Here is a 15,180-nt window from a genome sequence, read left to right as displayed (position 1 = left end):
CGTCAAGACATTATTGTGATTGCCAAATGGCATGGTCGGCGATTGAAAAAAAAAATGGAAGAACCACAGAGAGGTGTGTGTTCGGAATCGAGTGGCCACACGAAGCGGTGACCCAGTCGGCCAAAAACTGCCAACTTTTTATCATTTCATGTCATATTTTTGGTTGGTGCACTTCATCATTTATTGTGTACATGTTTGCTGTGAGTTTGTGACTTATTTACGTGTCACACTTCAAGTATATGAAGAATAAAGCACAGATTTGGTGTCAAAAGAGTTGTTTTGATCTTTAATTTTCAATAACAGACAGTTCACACACGATACATCATCACTGATTGAGAGTGCCTCGGTGTTTTTTATGATAACGTTTACTGGTGTCAACAATAATCGATGCGGCGATGCATCCCGATGCGGGCCATGGACGATGCGATTCGATGCGGGCAACAAGCCGAATCGATTCAGCACATATTAAAACATATAACTCCGTTCAAAAATCTTCCAGTGATGCAATGGATTTGGTTTCCCCATTTGTATTATTATTCTCATGTTTACCTGTAGAGGGAGCTACTGTACAAGAAATGCAGGGGGGACGAGGAACCCAAATCTGCTTCCTCACGGGAGTATTGTCACAGACATGCGCAATTGCGCAGTGCCAATCGAGAAAGCAGAGAGATAAGACATAACAACAATGGCTGAAGCGGAGAAAGAGGGAGCGCGAAAGATTATTGACGCAACAAAGACATTGAAAGCAGGCATATGGAGACATTTTGGCTTCTATGAGGTTGGTGGGAAACTTGACCAAACTTATGCGGTGTGTAAAAAATGAAAGGCTGCTACTGTGTGTAAAAAAAAAAAAAAGAAAAAAAAAAGAAAGCCCTGGTCTCATTCAAAGCACTAATTAAATGCTGTGTTGTTTTTATTTTATTTTTATTTTTATATATATTACTATTTTCATTTGACTACAACCAGGAATGACACAAGAGCCTATAAAAAGTTGTTCAATGTCTGACCGCTTGTGTTGCCTCATGATTCACGAAAAATATGCTTTGCTTTAGCATTTTAATGCATCCCAGGCTTTAATGCATCGTGATGCATTGCTGAATCGAACCGAATCGTGGCCCTCTGAATCGAATCGAATCGTGGCCCTCCGAATCGTAATCGAATCGAATCGTGAGGGCAGTGCCAATGCACACCTCTAATAACGTTAAAATCAAGGCTCCAACGCAGTTTGGGAAGTTCCATAGACACCAGAAATCTGCTATGGCTTCCCACTGGCTGGTTGTAGGACACGGCAAACACATCGGGCTGGAGGGCTTTGCAGACTTTGAACGCAGTGCTCGACGCCAGTTTGAAGCTAGTCGCCACAGCTAGCTCTCTCCACCCGAGTCTAAAACTCTCTGTGCGGCATCAAAAGTCGGCCAGACCGCCTCGAAACCGTCATCTGCGTCGCCTGCCCCTCAACATTTGTATGTTCAATATTTATTCAGTGTTGATGAGCAGAATATTTACTTTTCAAGAGTTCCATCTTGCATTGTTTATTTTTTCTCCGTTAAACTAGACTAGCGGAAGTCAACAAGCATGCCCCAAAATCGTACAAACATAACGCCACACCCCTCTAGTGGCTTGGCGGTTAATTACAGAGCAACGCGTTCCCTCACCGCAGAACTATCGTATGTCGAATGATGCCGTAGTCGCTGCGCCGTCACTGCCACGCGGGAGTATAACTCAGGCATTAGAAGTACATTTTTCTTAAGAGGTCACTCAGGTACATAAATGTAATGGAGTAAATGACATGTTACTACCCACCTCTGGAACTACTGACTTTAATGAGAAAAGGCATTGATAAAAGCATTTGTGGAATTCTAGTCCTTGCCCGTCATAAACAAATGGATTCACCTACACCCAGCTTGTATCTGTGATCAACCAGTAGGGGTTGGCTATGGTAAAATTTCACGTCATTTTATTTCCACAGTCTATGATGATGACGAAATGGGACTCTACTGGCTCCTCTTGTTTTTAGGTGTGGACAACAGGAACATGGTCCTGTGCCAAATCCTCTAGTGTGTTCTCAAAGCTTTGGCATAGACTGGCTCCAGGAAATGAAAGGGGAGCAGCATGACCAACCCGAAGAGAAAGATCAAAGTCGCTAAACCCAACAGCACGTAGCGAGCGATGAACAAAGGGTCCACTATCTGTAAAGAAAAAAAAGAAGATAAATCTATTTTGTGTTTTCAATTCTTCAGGCATGAAAAGGGGTCAGGGGTTAAAAAGGTGAGAAAGGTGTGGAGGAAATATGTTCCGGTGTTCTACCAAAATGTCCTCCGTCGGCGAAACGTGCTACATGTGGCAAATTTGACAATTGAGCTTGAACCGAGGATTGAGCACGAGCAGTGTTGAGATAATTATCGGGGTTTGATTGATTAAATATTTGCTTGGTTGGTTGATTGAATATTTGCTTGTGCTCATATATACCATAAATAATACATATTGCCATATTTTTCTTACGTATATAACCAGTAAATGATTATTGCTTGCTATACCAGATTGTAGTATAATGCTTAAGAACAAAGAGTAAAAGAGGGTCGGGGTGACAACTGCTTTGCTTCATGGCCGCGTCGTTGCGTAACTAGACCTTCCAGGCATCCTCAGCACCTGGGGTTTGGACTTTCGCCTAGCCCTTCGAGGACAATTTTCCATCCGAGGACATCTTCCAGGGCAACAGCGGTGCATAACTGGAAGTGTTTGGACTATTTTGCTGATTGTTTAACGTTGCATAACTAAAAGTGTCTGCATTATTTTGACTGTTTATATATTATTTTGACTGTTTATATGATTGTTTTGATTGTTTACATAAGCTCTTGCTCCACACACGTGTATCACTTAATTCCACCTACATGCACACACATATCCAATCAAAAACCACATGGGTGTCGCCAGCTTGCTTTCCCTTCCCTCAGGACGACATCCATCTTGTTTAGGGAAAACCCCTAAATAAAATACCAAGGAGGCTTTTTGTCCTTTAGATCAATCTTGGTGGCTCACGAGTCACATGTTTGACCTCCTTGGCCAAGAAAACTGAGTGTCTTCTCTCCTTATTTTTGGGTAATTTTACAATGTCTACCTAAGGATCTATTTTTGAACTTGACAAGCAGTATCAAAAAGTCCTGGCTGTCGTGTTACCTGTTGTGCTGTAATTCCAAGTGGTGCTTGAATTGGATGCTTATAGCGGTCGACAGTCTTTTTGAGCCAGTGCAAAGTTCGCAGCGCACGGAGATATTTTGGTCATCTTTATTGGACAAAAATGTGAAGTAATGGCTGTGTTTCCAGTGTGCAAATGCAGCTATTTGTAGTATATATCCTGCCTATTTCATTGCATCCTGGCGAGGTAGCAAGGCTATGTTGTTTGGCCGCAAACTCCCAGCGCTCACGGCTCACGAATCATGGTAATACACGTGACCTGTTTTTTTCCCATCCCCGATTAGAAAATGTGACATGTGATGTCACTCCCATGACTACAGTATTCTTCATTCTACATACATTATGGGGCAATAACAAAATAGTAACACACAGGCATCAAGGAAAGTAATTTTAATCAGATTACTGATTTAGACAAATGAACGCGTTAGATTGTTCTTTACTGAAAGACAGTAATCAGATTACAGCTACGCATTACTCACATAACACTTTACTGACAACACTGCTTTTATATTACCGTTAAATACACAAGCTTGACGCTACCTTAACGGGAGCCATTTTTTCACCGGACGCTCTGGCAGTGTTCAACGCAAGCTGCAACGAACGGCAGTAACTTTGTCATACCGCAAAATATGAAAATGATCCATTACTCACCAAATTTAATATGCTGGCAAATGCATTCATCTAAAAAAATTGGGAGTCCAGCGAACGTGATTTTGTGCTTAGGACAAGATCATCTCTCGCTATTAGCGATCTTTGAAGCTCTTTTTTTTCCCTCCCCGCATACAAACTTGTTTCTCTCTCAGCGGCTGTGATTAACCTCAATGAAGTTGCTCTCCTAGCTAAGCCTTGTCTATCATTCGTCTTTGTAAGTTTTTAGTAACTTTGTGTATTGAATTTGAAAGGAAAATGTGTGTTTTGTTTTTGGCGAACTTTTTCATGAAGCTAAACTGTTGAAGCTACTCACACGGGGAAAAATACGATTGTACAACGTTTTAAATGTATTCATTTGGTATATTTCAGTTACCACGATTTGAGAGATCAATAAATTGAAGAATTTACTCCTTGTGTTTGGAGTGTTTGTTTTGGGGTTTGCTGGAATAGCGTCACTGATACACGCAGCATCAAACAGGGGAAGAGGTAAGTGCTGCCGCGCCAAGCCACTTCTGGCTGCATTTTCGACACATGAAAAATAACGAATACGTACTACTGTATGACGGAAAATTTTAGTGGTTTTGTAACCGCGACGTTTTCATAGCATGGTAAACCGTGAAGGCAACAGGCACATGCCTACAACCGACCCCCCACCCCCCTTAAAAAATTTCTCCTCGGATCTACACGTAGGTCATCCTTTTTGACTTCAAAACGGCAAATTTCGCCGAAAGTTGAGAGATTTTCATGCCTGATTCTTAGAGTGCAATGCATTCTTTTGAGATTGCCTACAGATACATCAATATATTCATTAAAATTTTAAAAAGCCATTTTAATTTCAGAATGACTTATTTTCCCTAGAATTTACGATAGAGAATTAGCTCCTGACACATTTTCCAAATGGTGGTTTGAATATTTTCTTGCACCGTTGGGGTGCGCAGGGATTTTCAAAACTGTCACTAGGTGTCAGGAGAGACTTTGTTTTTGTTAACCAAACAACCGTACAAGTGCTTTGGGTATGGAGGACCAAAGCTGCCAAAATTTTAAATGAATACATAAATATTTTCTTTTACGAACAGTGTATTCCAGAACCAAGATTTGCAATGCACAACAAGTAGCTTTTTCGAATCAGCGTATACTGTCACCTCTTTCTCTTTGAAAGCAGATGGAGTTGATGGACTTTGAGGGAAAAACACCAGAGCCAGTGTGACGGTGAGAGCCAAGAAGAAAACCGGGACAACTCCTAGCCTAGAAAATGACAAACACATTTCATGCTGTCAAGACAGAAAATTTAAGTCATGTGACATTGCATATGAGTCAGAGATGTTATTTGAGGATCATTTCATATAACTGCAACAGTTCTTTTGAGACAAAGAAATAGTAAGGTGTACATTCAGGTAGTGCTGCAACGATTAATTAACTTGAGTAATTCGAATAGAAAAAAGCTCCGAATCGCACAAACGATGAGGTGTGTCCAAACTTTTGACCTGTACGTACACTCTCTCTCTCTCTCTATATATATATAAATATATATATATATACATATATACACACACTATTATATATAAAATGTATATTCATTTTCTTGCTGACACTGCGTTTCAGGGTCATCAACATGTATTGCCACCACCCTCTCACAAAAGTCCAAGTCTGCCCACGGTTACAAACAGTTACTATAAAATGTGCGTAAAGGCTTGTTACAAACTGTAGAAGTGCTGGCTATCTCGTTACCTGTAGGCTTTGGTTTGAGTTGTGTCGCACAGTGCTGTAATTCCGAGTTTTCCTTGAATTTAATTTGGAGTTTTTAGTGGTCGACAGTGTTTTTGAGCCAGCGCAAAGTTTGCAATGCATGGAGATATTTTTGTCATCTTTACTGGACAAAAATGTAAAGTAATGGCTGGATTTCCAGTGAGCAAATGCAAATGTTTGTGGTATTGCTCCTGCCCCTTTCATTGTTTGTGTCCTGACGAGGTAGCTACACTGCTGGCCAAAAGTATTGGCACCCCTGCAACTCTGTCAGATAATGCTCAATTTCTCCCACATAATGATTGCAATTACAAATTATTTGGTAGTAATATCCTCATTTATTTTGCTTGCCATGAAAAAACACAAAAGAGACTGAAAAAAAAATCATTATCATTTTACACAAAACTTCCAAAATGGGCCGGACAGTATTGGCACCTTCAGCGTATTACTTGGTAGCACAAAATAACTGCGAACAACCGCTTCCGGTATCCATTACTTGGTAGCACAAAATAACTGCGAACAACCGCTTCCGGTATCCATTAATGAGTTTCTTACAATGCTCCGCTGGAATTTTAGACCATTCTTCTTTGGCCAACCGCTCCAGGTCTCTGAGATTTGAAGGGTGCCTTTTCCAAACTGCAATTTTGAGAAATCTCCACAGGTGTTCTATGGGATTAAGGTATGGACTCTTTGCTGGCCACTTTAGAAGTCTCCATTGCTTTCTCTCAAACCTATTCTTGTGCTTTTTGAAGTGTGTTTTGGGTCATTGTCCTGCTGGAAGACCCATGACTGTGGGGACCATATTCTTTTCTTTGAAGGCGTTTTTTTTTTTTTTTTTCCTGTAAACTATGTTGATGCCTTTCCCCAAAAAGTTCTACTTTTGTCTCATCTGACCAGAGAACATTCTTCCAAAACACTTTCTCAGGTAAGTTTTGGCCAAGTCCTGCCTGACTTTTTTATGTCTCTGGGTCAGAAGTGGGGTCTTACTGGGTATCCTACCATAGGGTCCCATTTCCTTCAGACGCCGACTGATAGTACGGGTTGACACTGTTGTACCCTCGGACTGCAGGCCAGCTTGAATTTGTTTAGATGTTAGTCGGGGTTCTTTATCCACCACAGTGCCATGGGCTTTACACTTATTGATGACACTGCGCACAGTAGACCAAGGAACATTCAGGTCTCTGGAGATGGACTTGTAGCCTTGAGATTGCCCATGCTTCGTCACAATTTTGCTTCTTAAGTCCTCAGACAGTTCTTTGGTCTTCTCTCTTTTCTTCATGCTCAATGTGGTACACACAAGGACAGAGATTGAGTTAACTTTAATCCATTTTAACTGGCTGCAAGTGTAATTTAGTTATTGCCACCACCTGGTATGTGCCACAGGTAAGTAGCAGGTGCTGTTAATTACACAAATTAGAGAATCATCACATGATTTTTCAAGGAGTGGCAAATGGCAATACTTTTGTCTGGCCCTTTTTTGGAGTTTAGAGTAAAATAACCAAAACAACTCTGACACTCGAAGGAGAAGGATGCATCACGACGAAATCTGAATGCCAAAAATTGATATTCGATATTTTCTGCGTCCTATATGGTATACTGGGGACGGGTTTCAATAAGCTTCGGCTTCTCCCGTCAGCCCTTTTCTTTTCGGGTTGAATTAATTGTAAACACATATAAATGCTGTATGTTTGTTTGGATTTGTCATGCCTGAAGGGAAAATAAAATTTAAAAAATAAATTTATATATATATATATATATATATATATATATATATATGTATATAATGATTTAATTGCATTTTTTTTTCATTGTGAGCAAAATAAATGAAGATATTACTCCTAAAGCATTTGTAATTGCAATCATTTTCTGGTAGAAATTGAGTATTATCTGACAGAATTGCTCATGTGCCAATACTTTTGGCCAGCAGTGTAGTCAATTTTTTTTGGCTGCAGACTCTCAGTGCTCACACAGCATGGTAATATACCTGACCCATTTTTTGGTCCTCTGATGAGAAAACATGACATGTGAAGTCACTCCCAAACTCAAGAGCAACATTCTTTATTCTACCTACATTATGAGGCTATAACAAAATAGTAAGGCACAGACACTAAGGAAACTCATCAGATTACTCGTTTGGAAAAATAAACGCCTTACTTGTAAATGAGCGAAAGTAATCAGATTACAATAATTGTGACAACAACACTGATCGCCATATCGTGAGCCTTGTATCGCAAACTGTACCGTAACACGAGGTACCCATTATTGTGTATGTTGTAGCCGACTTCTAGGCAAAAGTGAGCGGCGTCCGTCAACAGCAGCTAGTGAGCAATGGTAGACACTATTCTGATGGGGAAAAAAAAAAAAAAATCTAAAATAAAAAACTAAAAGGTTATTTTTATAACACCTTTTTAAAACATTGATTCTTAGTTGAAACATATTAATAATATTTTTGGCTGCAAAGTATTGCGATTCATCACCTTTTTGATACATTGTCACACTCACAGTTTATCATGCTGTATTTATTCATTTTTCCCAACAATTTTATTTTCAGTGTGTACTTTTGTATTTATGGAGAGAGTGTGAGTAATATCTCAGTATATAATTAAAATTTGTAGAATCAAAGCCAGCTTGCTGATTTTTGTAAAACATTTTTAGGTAAAAGGTCACATATTAAGATCTTCAGTGTTAGATACAAAGCTGTTTTTACCCAATACAAATACAAAATAAAAATAACATTTGTGTTTTTGCTAGTATGACAACATAGAATTTGCTTATTATCTTTTCTCAAGAATCTTCCTTGCAATTAGATTGTGTGTCAATGCTACACTCACATCAATGATCCAGTCGCTCTGTGCAGAACTACCCCAAGCAATAAAGACGCTATTAAGACGCCAGCAAGGATGAAAATGCCTTGGCCAATCCAGGGAGATGGATTTTCCATTGTGTTAAATTGAATCCTTGTTGTCCTACCAACTAGTAGACAAACAGTGAACATAGGACTGCTTTTATCTTTTATGAAAGATAACCTTTAGTCCAGATTTTGAATGTAAATTTACATACGCTCATCCTTTGAATGACAGAATCAAAGGTGGCAGTTTCTGTAGTCGTAAAAAAAAACTCTTTATTTTGATCAAAGATATTATGTCCCAGTTTCTAAAAATCAAGACACCCATACTAGAGATGTATATCGGATCGGACGCCGATATGGGCAAAAAAATGCGCATCGGTATCGGATCGGCCAACACGGAAAAATTCCGATCCAGACTTCCGATCCAGTTTTTATGAAAATCCGGTCCGGGTTTTCCAGCGCACCGATATACATAATCCATTCCAGTTTTTGCGTCGGTTTCCCTAAAATCCGGTCCGCATTTTATGGCACTCCTTCAACACACTACATTTACATTACCGTCTCCCAATTTTCCGAGAGACTGTATCGGTAAAAATGTCAGCTGTGTGGGATCATTTCACCTTAAAGGACGACAAAGACGAAGAGGCAGAGTGCAACATATGCCACAATAAAGTCAAGCGTGGTGGTAAAGCTGTAAGAAGTTTTAATACAACTAACCTAATCAAGCATTTAGCGACATACCACCACAAACAATATAAGGAGTATGTTAAGAAAACCGAAGACAAAAAGAAGGGTCCTACGCAACTAACACTGGCAGAAACTTTTGCTATGCGTGACAAACTGGCACTCGACAGTCCCAAAGCCCAGGGAATAACAAGAGTCATTGCCGAAGAATTCATTCTGGATGACAAGCCATTATCTCTCGTGAGTAAAGACGCACCATCCAACACTTTTATGCTGCATTCCAGAGAAGTGGGAAGTCGGATTTATCCCACTCGGATGGTACCAGTTCCGACCTCAAAGCCTTCCAAGCAAATGTAAACAACAAAGATGGCTGATCGCGACGAGGTGTGTTTTATTTTGGCCATCCAAAGACATTTTGACCTCCAGCGAACCTGCCTTCCTATAAGCGATCAAATAGTAGAGGAAAAACGACGGCTGCGTTATTGCCCACACTGTAAACTGCCTTTTTTTAGGTACATCCTTTGCTGATCGTCAATATAAAAACATAGCGCAACAAATATAATTCACTGTATGAGAAAAAATACATGGCGTCTCAAATAAACTTGATTTACTTCATTATTGTGTTATCATTTGTGTTCTTGAGCGCCATTTTGTCCAGTGACGTCAGATTGAAACAACTTGGAAGTCGGGGTAGTTATTTTTTCTCCGACTTCGCGACTTGGACCTCCCAGTTCGAGTGGTGTTCCAATGATATTTTCCTAGTCGGAGGTCGGAAAAGTCCGACATCCCACTTTTCTGGAACGCAGCATTAGAACCATGGTACAACATGCCCAGACGTCATTCCATCCTTGAGCGATTCTGCCGTGGAAGATTCGAGAACGATTCACAAACATCCAAATTCCGATTATTGAAATATGTCAAGTAAAACGAAACTAATACACAGTGAGGTCTTCGCATTGCGTCCCGAGAGTAAACATGCTTGTCTAATAGATATCATATGTATGTAGAACTAGATGCACAATGACAGACTCGACAGCGTGAGCAACATATGCATTGAAAACTAGGTGCGTTAGTAAATAGCCGCCATCTTAAAGCAGGAGACTTCCCTTGTAGGCTGTTGTAGTGAACCTTCCAAGCGAACCTAATTAACTTTTTTTAATCTAAAGTACTCCTAAATCGGCAAAATCTTGACTTGAATCTATCTTCAAAACAGTTTTAAAACTTTCACATGTCCAAAGTAGACAGAAGGGAAATTATGGAATAACGGGAGCAATTTTAACAACTTTTAACAGTTGATTCGCAAAATTAAATGAATTGAATGTAGTTTAAAGCTGCTGATACAGAATGGGGACTTGAGTAGTTTATTTACTGTTTTAAAATGTTAACTTGAAACTGAAATAGTCGTTTATTTAAACCTGAGAGGCTTTTTATACAATTTTTGTAACTAATGCACGAAACATTAAAAGCATCTAATAGCTTGGGAGATTTGGGGGATTTTCCACTGACAGTTTACAATATTATTTGCACGTTTTACTGACTGACTATGCCATTTCTGTTTGTTATTTATAATCTTTTGTGTTTGTCACTGAATAAACAGGTCAGTTTCTTGTTACCAACCATCATGTGTTATTCAAACTCACCTAATTCAGCTGGCTAGTTGTTATCAAGAGTACTAAAACCCTTTTCAACATGAGTCTGACAACTAAGTAAGGAGGCTAAATAACTTTAAACTTTAATACATGCTCAGATAGGCAGGTATCGATATCGGCCAGTATCGGTATCGGATCGTAAGTACAAAACAATATCGGTATCGGATCGGAAGTGCTTACTACTACTTTTGGCCAGCAGTGTAGTTAGTTCGAATAATCGGGTAATTGGATTAGGAACATTTAGTGCGTTGTAGAATCAATTTTGCGCTCGTCTGGTGATGTCAATACATTCCTGACTTCAGGCTGATTAGCAAACATTTAATTATTAAAAAGTGACATTTTGAGAAATTATTTTTAATTTGTCCAATTATTTTTGGTTTCTTAAATAATGGGAGTTGTATGTATGTATGTATGTATGTATGCGGTTGTTTGCAGTTATTTTGTCTAGAGGTTGTGCTACCAAGTATTAGGGCGAGGGTGCCAATACTTAAAAAAAAAAAAAAAAAAAGTTTTCATTCTCTTTTGTGTTTGTCTTTTACTGTTTCAGGGAGAAATTGAGCATTATCTGACAGAATTGCATTGCCAATACTTTTGGCCAGCAGTGCTGGTTATAATATAGCATAATAATAACAGTTCATATAGATGACGTTGTGCTGAGAAAAAAAAAATTATTTGTATACATAATAAAAATCAGACATTGCAAGCAGTTACTCATTACTTGAATATTCTTTAACCAAATACTTTATTTTTACTTGAGTAAATGTTTCGGATTATGACATTTACTTAAGTAATATTGTTTTGAAGAAACAGTAGAGTCAATTTTTGGCAACTCTACCCACCTCTGATTCACACGCAGCCCATAGTTGATCCCCCCAAAAATGACAGTACTTATCCTATACTTATCCTTAAATGGCAGTCGTCAGTCAAATAGAGCACAGGACACCCCCGTATTCCATAAGTGTATAATCCATTGCTATATTAAAATGAGTTCCATTTGTCTGGTTTAGAACACTGACTAATATATAGAAGAAGATATGAAAGAATATTTAATTTAATCATTATCATTATATTTTTAATGCTGTTTGATAAGGTGTACGGAAGGAATTCCTGGGCGTGAGAATTGTGACGTCTTGCTGATATAACTCACTTTATTGAGCCAGACGCTCTGAGAAGCATCATCCAGAGCACGAAACTCACAATCCAAACAGCAGTGATGATGAAAACGCCTGTGCCGACTCCCAAGACTGTAGTAGCCATGGTGATGGTGGTTGTTTTGGCCGAATTCGTCTTGAAAATTAGCTGTCCTTGCGGTAGTATTTAGATAGAGCGCTCCATTGCTAGGTGGATATACTACGTTAGGCGTACCTGTGCTAAACTTTCCGTCCAAGATAACACTGGCGACTAGACATTGTGGTTATGCCATCTCGATCAAGCCAAAGTGCGTTGGTCATGTCCATTTGTGTAGCCATTAAGTTCAAACGAAGGAAAATAACTGTAGCCGAATTTTAATCCATCCACCGCGCCCAGCGTTCTTGCTTCCTGGTAACAGCAAACTTAAATATAATTGGATTTCGGAAATCCACTTTATCCAATCGAATGCGTTGTTACTCCCAACACTCGCATTTGTGTCATAAAATAATAAAATGGCAAAAAAAATAAATTCTTGGCTTAGTTTTTGTCCAAATTTCGATGTGGAAAATAAAATGTAAAAATATGCATATACATTAAGTTTTCAAATAAACGACCAAGGATTAGAAGACAGATCCATCTCTGCACAAGATGACTTTTTCCCAAACGTTTCACTTATATTCAATTGACGTGTAGTAGTTATAGGAAGCCCACAGGGGGCGTGTCTCATCTGCAGTTCAAAATGTGGTTCAGACGAGCTGCCTCAATTTAATTTAAATTCATTTAATAATTATACAATTTGAAGAACCATTTTGTACCCTTAAACTAGAAAATCAATGTATTTTACTTAGCTAGGGCATTACGCTTCCGACCACATGAATTTGCTGGGGGAATTACACTTTTTATGCCAAAACACGTTGCTTGGCTGGGATGTAGCTGTGACAATTAATCTTGACTATAGTGCTTCCCTTTTCATCAATTTTACATCTTGAATATTTAGCTCTTTGTACGTTCATGTCAATCATGAACACAGTTTGATACACGACTACAGGGAAAATAGTATCTTACGTCAAATCGTTGCTTGACCTACATCTTGGTGATACAATATGAACAAGAGTTTATATGTCTATATTAGGGCTGTCAAACGATTAAAATTTTTAATCGAGTTAATTACAGCTTAGAAACGAATTAATCGTAATTAATCGCAATTAATTGCAATTCAAACCATCTATAAAATATGCCATATTTTTCTGTAAATTATATATATTCTGTAAAATAATTTGTTGGAATGGAAACATAAGACACAAGATGGATATATACATTCAACATACGGTACATAAGGACTGTAGTGGGCATTTCACTCTACTGTCATTTAAATCTGTCTATGCTGTCCTTACTCCGAAGCGTCTACTTTTTCCAAAGCTAGACAGCTAGTGAACGACGCCTTAATAATCAGACTTCTTCCTTTTTCATCTGATTTATTAATAAAATGGCCTCAAACCACTGTCCTCTTTAGACCGTAGTGAAACTACAAAAAAAAAGTACACAAGCATTGCATTAGCAACAACGTTAGCGTAGCACGCTATACAGGTTCACTAAACATAAACAAAAAGTGTCTCATACAAAAAATATAACGTTTCGCTTACTAACATAATATGTACATTCTTTACAACAACCATACTTACGGACAAATCTTGTCCAAGGATGATATAAGCACAACATTACAACGTAGGCGTCAGCCCGAGACGTCGTGCAGCTATATTGAACTGGCAAGAAAGCAATAAACCATGTCGCAAAGCGACCACAAGAGTTCGCTGTTAGACAGCACAAAAAACCTTGCTGTAAAACTTACCAAAAGGCAGAATACTGTCTGAGCGGGACATGTGCGTTAATTGCGTCAAATATTTTAACGTGATTAATTTAAAAAATTAATTACCGCGCGTTAACGCGATAATTTTGACAGCCCTAGTCTATATATAAATCATATCATTGTTATATATTTTTTCTATGGAGGACCAAAGCTGACAAAATTAAAAATGTACAATTGAATAAATAAATAAAGTGAAATAAATACGACTACAAATACAAAAATAAGAAACAACATTCAAAGATTAAGAGTAAATCTGCAAATAAATGCCAAAATAAATCAAAGTAAAAATATAAAGGAATATAAATTAAAAGATAAATATGAAACAAAAATTAAAAAATAAATGTTGAAATACAAAATATATAAATTGAATAAAATATCAATCAATAAAAAAAGCACTTTGCTTTTTTTTAATTGTCAGTGTGAACATGTGGAAGGAAATATTATTCAAATGAGGGGGCGGGCCTAAGTGTTTTGAACTATACACCTATTGGTCAATTGCTATACGAGTGCAGTGCTTGACTAGGTAAGGCCTGCTTTCACATGACCAAGTAAAACAAACTAGCTATAATCACAAAATCCAATAAGCAGCCAATGGCAGCTGCTGTAGATGATAATTAGTGGTAGAGGTTCGCATTTTCAGTTATTAATAGCAAAAACAGTAAACAAATAGTGTCCAGATTTGTGTAGCTAGCAGTTAGCCTCTACATAGCATTCGCATCTACGCGGGATTACCGGGATTTAAACTGGTAACCCTTTTTTGTGAAAGCGGGTTGACTGACGTGGAGATGACGGGTTCGTGTACCTTTCGGCCATTCGTTTTTCCATCTAGTTTTGTAAAAACAGAAAATGAACCCAAATCCATTTTTTGTTAATATATGTGTTGACAAAAAAGGAGAAATGAATCGTCTTCCGTTTCCTGATTAAACACTGCTAATTCAATATACGAAAACAAGCCTTCCTACGTTTTACCAGTGTTAGTTTAGTGAAAAAAAATCGTAAATGAAAATACTCCCAATATTTGTATTCCACGAAGTCCGCTTTTTAAATGAGCCATAGCCCGGCAGACATTCTTCTTCTTCTTAAAGACAGAACAGGCCCTGCTGCAGCCGCATAATATTTATAAGGTCATGGCTCATTGCAAAAGCAAATTTGATGGAAAACAAATATTAAGCGTATTTTATTTTTGTACTTCAGTTCAATAAACTAATACAGTATTGGAAAAATGAACCAAGGCTCGCTTTCCGTTATTGAATTTCCAATGTTTAATCTGGAAACGGGAGACAATTTATTTCTCATTTTTTGTCAACCATACAAATACAAAAAACAAAATTGGGCCAATTTTCCGTTTTTTGTTTTCCAAAATTAGAAGGAACAATGAATGGCTCATTTGTGTACACTCCACCCCTCTCACT

At 38.3% G+C, this 15,180-nt stretch overlaps 1 protein-coding gene across 2 annotated transcripts; it reads right to left on the bottom strand.

Annotated features, from left to right (window-relative positions):
- tmem218 (transmembrane protein 218) lies at positions 1-12,307 on the bottom strand. Of its 2 annotated transcripts, none has more exons than XM_057820350.1 (3): positions 11,918-12,307; positions 4,989-5,091; positions 1-2,189 (listed from the first exon to the last, which is right to left on the bottom strand). In XM_057820350.1, exons 1-3 carry the CDS (start codon positions 12,025-12,027, stop codon positions 2,055-2,057), a joined length of 348 nt encoding a protein of 115 aa, XP_057676333.1. In that variant the 5' UTR covers positions 12,028-12,307; the 3' UTR covers positions 1-2,054. The 2 variants fall into 2 exon arrangements, with proteins under 2 accessions (XP_057676333.1, XP_057676332.1); XM_057820349.1 differs by lacking the exon at positions 11,918-12,307 and adding an exon at positions 8,421-8,581 and having other exon boundaries at positions 3-2,189.
- Between the last annotated feature and the right edge of the window lie 2,873 nt (positions 12,308-15,180).

This window comes from Corythoichthys intestinalis, chromosome 18 (assembly GCF_030265065.1).
Source record: "Corythoichthys intestinalis isolate RoL2023-P3 chromosome 18, ASM3026506v1, whole genome shotgun sequence".
Classification (NCBI taxonomy): domain Eukaryota; kingdom Metazoa; phylum Chordata; class Actinopteri; order Syngnathiformes; family Syngnathidae; genus Corythoichthys; species Corythoichthys intestinalis.
Note: the sequence above shows the minus strand (reverse complement) of the source record. Positions and strands in the feature narration are given on the sequence as shown.